The sequence below is a fragment of the Corticium candelabrum genome, chromosome 2 (assembly GCF_963422355.1).
Source record: "Corticium candelabrum chromosome 2, ooCorCand1.1, whole genome shotgun sequence".
Lineage (NCBI taxonomy): Eukaryota > Metazoa > Porifera > Homoscleromorpha > Homosclerophorida > Plakinidae > Corticium > Corticium candelabrum.
In genome coordinates this window covers 2128062-2138061 of record NC_085086.1, presented here as the reverse complement: position 1 = coordinate 2138061, position 10000 = coordinate 2128062, and the positions used below count along the sequence as shown (strand labels likewise).

The following is a 10000-nucleotide window of genomic DNA, read 5'->3' as shown; positions in this document are numbered from 1 at the left end:
AGTGCTCTAATGAGCACACCTGGTGTGACATCTACTTCATTACTCACTTCCGAGTTCACGCCTAGGGAAATGGACAGTAGTGAAGTCGAGGTCCCACCAGGTGTGCTCATTAGAGCACATTAGAGCTGCTCCAGTTGGACTATGTTTTACCAATTATCTTCAATAGTTCCAGTTGCTGATCCGTTGGACTTACAAGATAATTGGATAATAATCTTTGCTCCGCCCATTTGTCTGTGATATGCACAAGTCTTATCCTTCCAGTTCGTTTGTAGAAAGGGGTTCGATAATTTGATAAGCACAAATGTCAGACCTAGCGGTTTCTAACAATACCGAGATCATCGCAGAAGTCAAAAAACAGCGGAGATATTGATGATTTTCAAAGTTCACACTCATGGGGAACAGACCGTAGTTTTGCAATTTCTGGCCATTCTACTCTTTAGATTTGTAGCTTGGCTTAACATTGCAAATAAATTGTCGTTTCAATTTTTAGATTTAAAACGAAAAGTACAAAATTAAAATGAATTTATTAGAAAATATAAATTTAAAAAAGTAAAATTAACTTTTAGAAACTATAAAATTTAAAGAAATTGGGCAATCTAAATTTTAGCAAAGATTTTAAGTGCTTTTGAACGCGCATGCAATAGACAACATTCTGTTTGATCGATCACTAACCTTGTTGCTAGCGACTGATTGATGTATATGCTGACCCACAACCATTTCTAACACATTCTCATCTAACAGACCAACAATTGCTAACAGCAAGAGTTTTCTATTCACACGTTGTCCTACATGACTTACTGATTATCCATCATAATGTAAAAATTGAATACATACAAACAGACTGACAAACATGTATGTGTGGAGTTTGAGTTCAATTGGCAACTTGTATTATAAAAGACTCATACTCAGCTGTAGCATTGACATACAAAGTGATAAACAGCATCAAAAAGGCTAAGAAAAATGTTTTCAGTTCATATCAGTGAAACTGTAAATTAAAAACTGTTGAGACTGACTGCTAGACTATCAAAAAGTTCATTTTCAACCTACATTGCACAGCACACTACACACATGCAACATCATCTATTGCATTTATAACAAGCAGCAAAGTTGGAGGAATTGAGACAAACAGACAAACAAATACATCACAATTATCTGCTCTAAAGTCACATCCACGGCATCTCTACGAGTGTCACTTTGTCTTCATTGCGCTTCTTGCCTTTTACCATCCTTTTGGGAGGACATGAAGTGTACTCGTCATTCTGCTTCACTGCATTCACTTGCATGAGAGCTGCTGCTGCAGAAATGCGATCAGGTGGATTCTCTTCTGCCATAGCATAGCAAATGTCCTGCAGTGGAACATAAGAAACAGCTCGAAACTGATTCTTACGCCGTTTCACCTCTGCACCTACTCCTGTGAATAACTCAACAAACGTGACTCCCAAGCTGTACATGTCGGCTTGTGTTGTGTTGCGTGGGGTCACTGCACGACCTTCCACAACTCGTTCTGGTGCAATATATTGTGGACTGAGAGGACCAACAGAAAGTGACTCGTTAGAGAAGCGACAAGAGCCCAAATCACCGATTTTGGCTTTCATGGTCTTGCTGATGAGAATGTTGGTAGAGCGAATGTCTCCATGAAGAAGAGCAGGCTGCAGCTGGTAGAGATACATCACACCACACAGACATCCCACAGCTACATCCACTTGTTCCCTCATGGACAGATATCTGCTTTTCAAAGCAGCTTTGATCACATCTTTCAGTGATCCTTCCAAAAGCTCCATGACGATACGAAGAGGAACTTCATTCTCAATGATAGCTCCACAGATGGATACGACATTGAGGTGATGGACACGACAGGACACCGACACTTCACGTCGAATGAATGAAATGTTGAGTTCATGTACTCTAACCGGTTCTTCATGAAATGTCTTGACAGCAACTCCTACACCACTCCACATGCCAACAGCAACCTCTACAAAACACCATCAATACACACATACACATACAGTAGAGCAACCGATTCACCAATTTCTGTTACCTCCATAAGCTCCTTCTCCCAAGATTAATCCAGTCATGTGTAAACGGTCATCATGGATTAGTGTAACGCTGTCATATTGATGTTGAAGTTGTTGCAGCTCCTGCACTGCACTTTCACTTCTCTGTATGTCTCTTGCCAGACGTTCATTAGTCGTCTGCTTCTCTTGCACCTCGTGCCTCAAGACATTCATTTGCCTTCTTTGTTCTTCTATCGTGCTTCCCTGTTGCTCTATTGTGTTCTTCTTGCCATCCAATTCTTCCTCCTTTTGTTGCAGTTGTCTCTCCTTGTCATCTAACTGACTTGCCATTCTTGTGATTTCCTCCTGCAGTTCGTTTGCCTGTCTCTGTTTCTGTGCTGCTAGATGTTCCTGCTCATGAAGTGCTGTTTGTAGTTGTTTGTTGTCTTCGTCACGTTGCTGCATGAGTTGCAGCAATCTTCTTACTTCTTCCACTTGACGTTCATTCTCATCAGTGACGGTACGAGTCACAGCCTCCTGATCAACCAATTGCTGCTGCAATACAGATTTCTCTGCTTGAATGGCAGATTTCTCTGCTTAAATGGCTTGATTGCTTTCTCTGAGCTGCTCCAACTCTCTTTGTAAATCCTCAACTTGACATGCACTTGCTAGATACGCACATGATAAACAAACACAAAAATCAAATATACAAACAATACAAATAAACAAATGAGCAAACAAAAACAAACATTCTAGCTGCCACCTGATTTCCCACCAATAACATGACTTTGATATCACACATAATAAACCCATAGTTGTGCAATTTCATCCTTGATCTTTCATTACGAAAGATACGATGATGCAAAACCAAGAAAGAGATTGATTTCGCGTTAGCAGTTGCAAACAAATAAGTGCTGTAAAAAATAATAATAAATAATAATAAAAATAAATAATAAGGTCGAGCGGACCAGAAGGCTAGAGAAGAATCGTAAGAGACTTCGCCAGGACGGTTTGTTTCAACGAGATGCTGGACGGTTTTACAGAGAGTTGAGTAAGCAGATTATCTAGGTCTCTTCCCCGCCATCCGAGTCTGAGATCGAGCAGTATTGGGGTGGTCTCATAGAAAGTGAGGTACATGACAATGAGTTTACCTTCTAACTGAGACGTCAAACTGATGGCGAGACGCACGGAAAAGATGAGCAGCAGTGGTTACCTATCTCAGACAATGAGGTCACACCGTATCTCAAGAGAATGGGGAGGTGGAAATCTCCTAGCCCAGACAATGTTTATGGTTTCTAGGTCAAGCGTATCACGTGTCTTCACACTGATCACAATGATCTGACTCGTAACTACAACCTGCTGGTTCAGATTCCAGACTCTGTACCCGACTGGTTGTCTCAAAGAATAACCACTCTGATTCCTAAGAATAACAAGACTGACCAGGCCAAAAATTACCAGCCTATCACGTGTCTGTCTGTCTTCTATAAGACCCTCACATCAGCCATCAGGCAGAGGATTGCAGGGCATTTGGTTCAGAGAAACCTCATGGCTTGGGGCAGAAGGATTGCCGACAGGGATCTTTTGGTGCAAAGAATCAGCTGTTGATCAACAAGCTGCTTACCGAAGACTGTAAGACTGGACACAAGAGCTTGAGCATGGCTTGGGTGGACTATCAGAAAGCCTATGACAGCGTGCAACACAGTTGGTTGCCCCAATGACTGCAGATGAATAAGATCAGTCCAGTCTTGTGCAAGTTCTCGTCACGTGTGATGAAGAGTTGCAGAACATCGATGGTGCTTTCTTGCAGGAACAGTAAGTTCAAGACAAGGCTTATGCAGATCAGGAGGGGTATTTTCCAAGGTGACTCACTTCCTCCACTTCTCTTCTGTGTGGCTCTCAATCCTTTGAGTAAGGAGTTGAATAGAACCGGTCACGGCTACTGGATGAACACTGGGCATGGTGAGACTGCCAAACGTCAGCTCATCAGTCATCTACTATACATGGATGATCTGAAGCTGTATGGCAGAAACTCTGATCAGTTGAATGGGTTGTTGCACACGGTTCGTATCTTCTCTGATGATATCCAGATGAAGTTTGGTCTGGACATATGTGCTGTTGCATACTTTGTCAACGGCAGGCTATCTGGACACAACTCGGGAGTGACATAGGAAAAACGGACACCATCAACTACTGGTAAAGTCTACAAGTACAAGGGTGTAGATGAGAGTAACGGTATTAAGCACAGCATGATGCGGGAGAGACTATGTCGTGAGTACTTCCGCAGAATGAAGGTGGTTCTCCGGACTCAGTTGTATGGTCGAAACAAGATTCTAGCCATCAATGGGTCTGCACTACCGGTTCTCACTTACGGTTTTGGCGTCATTGATTGCAGGTGCACGGACCTGCAGCAGCTCAATCGACGGACCAGAAAGCTCCTCTCTATGCACGGTGTCCATCATACTTCTGCAGACGTTGATCGACTGTACGCTCCTTGAAGTGATGGGGTAGGGGGTTACAACAGATTGAGTTGACATATCAATCTAGTATTGTGAGGCTGAACTGTTACCTTGCTGACAGTTCTGATCCCTTCATACAGATCATACGGGAGTGTGACTCCGGAAAATCTTCACACTCGATCAAGCGCATGGCTTGTTGCTTTACTGCACAGCTGCGGAGGAGTCTTCCTTAGGACGAAAAGTCGCAGAGCTTACACAGGAATGTATCCATCTGGGTTGAAGATGGCTTTGAGCAAGCGCCTGAAACAGATGCGAGACATTGCCATACGTGTTGCAGTTCTCTTCGTGTGCGGTCCTGGAGCAGGAAGCCTATGCACGCGCAGTAGTGCCGTCTCACTGAGCAACCGCCTGTGGACAGAGACTCACGGATGGCTAAAGGGAGCAAATCTTCCTGCAGTAACTGAGGGTCTGGTTGTTGCTGCTTAAGACCAAGCTCTTCAGACTCGGTACTATGAGCGCAAGATTCTACGTCGTGATGTCAGTCCTACTTGCCGCATGTGCAGTGTACCCCTGAAAATATTCGACCACATTGTGGCAGGCTGTAGTTCTTTGGCACCGATGGACTACACTGATCGACACAATCAGGTGGCCTTCATCATTCACTGGGCTGTTTGTCGTACATTCACTGGGCTGTTTGTCGTACATTCACTGGGCTGTTTGTCGTAATTTTGGGGTTGCAGTGGAGAGCAGACGGTACCGGCATCATCCTGATAAGCTTGTGGAGACGAATGACATTACTATGATGTTGGATAGCACCATCTCCACTGCCAAGAAGATCAAAGCCAATGGTCCACACATCTGACTCAGAAATAGGAAGACAAACATTTGTCTTCTCATTGATATCAGCTGCCCTGCTGATGGCAACATTGGCAGGAAACATGCTGAGAAGTTAGCGAAGTACAGCGACTTGCGAGTGGAGATAAGCCGCATGTGGCATTGTCGAACACTGGTGGTTCCGATGGTCTTGGGAGCTTTGGGCACAGCGCAAGCAAGTATTGCACGGTGGCTGGACATTATTCCAGGTCATCACAACCTACTGCACTTACAAAAAACAGTGCTTCTGGGAGCTACTCGGATCCTTCGTCAAGTCATGTCTTCTTTCTAGACAGCCGTGATGGTCTAAGTACTTCTGAAGCAGGGTTTGCTTCAGGTACTTGTAATAGACTTTACAAACCAGACCGATCTGGTTGAGCACGACAACAAAACTAAATAATAAATAATAAAACATAAATAATAAAATAAATAAAAAATAATTAATAAATAATAAATAAAAAATAATAAATAACAAAATAAATAATAAAAAATTAATAATAATAAACAATAATAAATAGTAATAAATAATAATAAATAATAAGAATAACTAATAAAAAGTAGATGCTAATTAATAAATAATAAATATAAAATATAAAATATAAAATAAATAATAAATAAAAAACTAAATAATGCAATAATAAATAAATAAATAATAAATGTCACCGCCGTGGCTTAGTGGTTAGCAACAATGGCTACCACTGCATAGTTTGGGGGTTCAAACCCCATTGACCACAGTAAATTATGAAACTTTTCTGTCTTTCTCTCATGTTCTCTAGCTTTATCCATGAGACGATGACTCGCTTCAGTCCTTGAGGAGTTTCTGTGGTCTTGCGAATGGTCCGTTGACAATGACGTTCAGTGCTTTCCTGGTGGTCATTGATATCCACTAGGCGTGCTGTCCCAATGTTCGCGGTTACCGTAATGCCTGCAATCTATATCGAATTGGCTAGTCATTGATCGCCGGTTGACTACACAGAAACATGTACCCTGCTGGGCTCACCTGGCGGGTTGATGGGCGCCCAGATGGGGGTAAAGACCCCACTTGCCCATTATGGAGGGGCATAACGACACACAATAATAGATAATAAATAAAGGGTCTGGCCATCTTTGGATCTGTACTGTCGGTTATCATTTACAGTTTTGGTGTCAATCATTGGAGAACCACGAACCTGCAGCAGCTTGATCGACGGACCAGGGAATTTCTCTCTATGCAAGGTCCACCATCCTGCGACAGATGTTGACCAGCTCTACGCTCTGTGCATCAAGGGCGGTCAAGGGTTATAAAATATAGAGTCGACGTATCAGTCTTGTATTGTGGCGATGGACTGTTACCTTCATAACAGCTCTGGTTTCTTAATGAAAAATGGTCCAGAAATGTGATGCTAAGAGGTTCTCTCATTCAATCCAACGCATGGTCCATCAGTTTACTGCAAGGCTGCAGGGGCGTCTCCCTAAAGACAACAAGTCGCACAGCCTGCATGGAAGTGGGACCATCCTGTGTGATGGTGTCTTCTAGACAAGCACTGTCTATCTAGAGGAATGAGACAACAAGCATTACTGCTGCTGCTGCTGCCTCAGCCCCGCCGCCACTGCCACCGCCACCGCCACTACCACCACCACCACCACCACCACCACCACTAAGTTGTCGGCATTGTAGTCACGCAAGAAATCTTTTAATATGTTTGATATAAATGAGTAAAAAGAACTCGAACTTTACAGAACAGTATAAACTGTCTGGTTGTTTTCTGTAGTTGCTGTTTAACTGGTTAATATTCTCCACTCCAGTCAGACATGCATTGATGAACTAAAGTGAAAGTGAAATCCTGATTCACTGTCTTGTACAGCAACACCATTTAATGGCTATGACAAAGTCTGGACTGTGTCAAAAACAAGTCACTGAATTTTTGGTTTTAATTGTTTACTATTTGACAAATAATAATCCATACTGACGTAAACAAATCAATATTACCCACAAGTAAATGAATTTTCTCTCTGCTGTGTCTCACCTCTCAATGCCGTCGGTAGGTCTGTAATTAGTCTTCTCATTTCAGCAATTTCTTTATCCTTTTCTGAACTTTCATTTCTCAGTTGTTGTGTAGGTGTAGTGCTCTGTGTAAAACAGCAGCAATTCTTACTATTGATGTATACAGCAAACAATTTTCTAGGCAGTTACATTGTAGCAAATCTCACAAACGACACACACACACGCAATATTCACACACACACACACACACACACACACACACACACACACACACACACACACACACACACACACACACACACACACACACAATTTACAGTGAATGCCTTGATTGCATCTGCAGCATCTTTGTTATTGCAGCTGACAGCTACTTGCAGTGCTGTAATTCCATCCTGTCAAATAAACACAACATCCAAGTATGATTACCATCTTCTAATATTAACACATCAAAATACATGATAATAAAATTAGATGTATAATACACCAGTTTATACTTATATGTTTCTTGTCACCTGCTGGAGTATTGACTGTAGATCAAACAAAACAAATAGAATATTATATAAACTAGCAGAGTTATAGACAGGAGTTTTTGAAGTAGCTCTGTGAACGTAGTACATAGATCTGGTATGTGGGCGTGGCATGTAGTGTCTGTGCAAATTTCTGAAATAAAATTACTGATGGTTTGGGAGAATAGCCTCTACAAATCACATTGAGTGGAAGACTGATAGTGACTTATCTACTACATTCTTAAATTAATTAAACTGTTTCTCATTACCAATACAATGCTAAAGATATAACTGCACGTGTGCAAGTGCAGTGTACAGTACCTACTACATGTGTAGCCAGTGTATGGGTAGACACATACCTTAGCATGCGTAGATGCACAAAAATAGTAAAAAATAATTATAAAAAAATAACAAATTAATAAATAAATAATTTGCAAATAATTAATTTACATCAATAAATTATTTATAAATAATAAATAAATGACTTGCATTCAATTAGTTATATAAATATATTATTAATAAATAATATTAAATAAATAAAATATAAATAATTTACAAACAATTAATTTCTATAAATAAATTAATTGTTAGCCTCAAACTTACAGACCAGAGAGCACGAGAACTCTAGTCTGTACCAGAACGGTACTAAAATGATTTCGGAAATAACCTTCTAAGCCAATCAGCGTCTTAGAAACGGAATGTCGGTTGTAAATTCTGATTGGTTTAGCAATAATTGGTTATGCTACGTCCACTAACGCTGATTGCACGCGTGTGAAATCCTTATGGGCGGTAAGTGCACACCAGAGCCGTGATCAAGACTCTGGTGCACGCACACATCTTAGTTTTAGTTTCACTTTAAGTTCTTCAATCTTTTCAAGCTTGCACTGAGACGACATGCACAGCAGCGTCGCTAGACCATCACCTTTGACAACTGGTCGAATGGTAGTCTCGCTAGTCGTACAGTTAGAGTAGCTAGCGGTCTGCCAAAGAATCAGACAGTCGTAGTTTCATGCCGTATACGAAGATATCACCACAAACACTGCAGAAGTTTGTTCGTTTGTGAGATCTCATGGCATTTACAAATGATATGTTGATCTAGGTAAAACAATCCTACGCTGTTAGACTACCATTTAGCATCACTTTTCATAAGTACTTCCAAAATCATTTTAGTAGCGTTGTGGTACAGACTAGAGTTTCAGCACTCTCTGGTCTGTAAGTTGGAGGCTAATTAACTGTATGCAAATTATTTATTTATTATTTATTAATAATTTGTTGGTATAGATTAATTTATATTGGAAGTGTAGATGCAGGTGTAGTGTATGGTACCTACTACATGTGTAGCCAGTATTGGAGGTGTAGCGGTCAGCTCTGAATGCTTAGACATTTGTGGAAGGCGTAGAGGGCAGTTCTGAAGATATAGCGGGCCGCTACACCTTAGCATGCCTGGCTAGAACGCTGACTAGTAGCTAAAGCTGTGCTAACACCATGCACACCAAAATTTACAATACAATGATCTAATATCTAAAGCTCAAATTGTCTGTGTGTGTGTGGGTGTTCGTGTTTGGCGGCCACGTCTTTTATCTGTTCGCAACCGAAATTGGCACGCACACTCGGCACGCACAGGGGAAGGTTTGCGTAAAAATATGCACAAGGGCCCCTCTCCAGGGGTCGACCCCGCGTAAAATTTCTCGATGACGCAAACGCTACACATTCCAGTTCATTAGAACACACGCCCACACCAGTCCTGTGTAGACTTCATGCAACGTCGTCCTTCTCAAAGCTCCGAGCAATCGAATATCTCTTGTCGACGAAACTTTCTCTTCTAGCACTTTCGTTTCTCTCCAAATTCTGATTGCATTTGCACCAAATCCAACCTACACGTTTTCTGCAGTAACCGCAACGCGGGCAGTGTGTCAATTTCTATCGAAACAAGCGCAAAGAGCAAAATTCGAATTCATTCAGCATATCCGGGACCTCGCAACAAAGATTGCACGTGACGTGTCTACGGACCTATCTTTGCACTGCAGTTCCTTGCTCGTACGAACGACGGGCCATGGATCCTAGATACAAATATTATCATTCACATTCACATCAACATGTCTTACATTGTCTTTTATGTTGCTATCACATCCATTTTCTAATAGAATACGAACAACTTTGGATTGATTGTGGTAAGCAGCACAATGC

At 41.5% G+C, this 10000-nt stretch overlaps 1 protein-coding gene across 1 annotated transcript; it reads right to left on the bottom strand.

Annotated features, from left to right (window-relative positions):
* Nucleotides 1–957: 957 nt before the first annotated feature.
* Nucleotides 958–8171, bottom strand: LOC134198175 (probable serine/threonine-protein kinase drkD). The gene is made up of 4 exons (XM_062667511.1): nucleotides 7625–8171; nucleotides 7330–7432; nucleotides 2039–2662; nucleotides 958–1972 (listed from the first exon to the last, which is right to left on the bottom strand). Exons 3-4 carry the CDS (start codon nucleotides 2457–2459, stop codon nucleotides 1164–1166), a joined length of 1230 nt encoding a protein of 409 aa, XP_062523495.1. The 5' UTR covers nucleotides 2460–2662; nucleotides 7330–7432; nucleotides 7625–8171; the 3' UTR covers nucleotides 958–1163.
* Nucleotides 8172–10000: the final 1829 nt, after the last annotated feature.

Coding starts and splice junctions, on each gene's coding strand:
- LOC134198175 (XM_062667511.1), bottom strand. CDS start 2,459: ATGCAGCAACGTGACGAAGACAACAAACAACTACAAACAGCACTTCAT. Junction 1,973..2,038: donor GGGAGAAGGAGCTTATGGAG/GTAACAGAAATT, acceptor GGTGTTTTGTAG/AGGTTGCTGTTGGCATGTGG.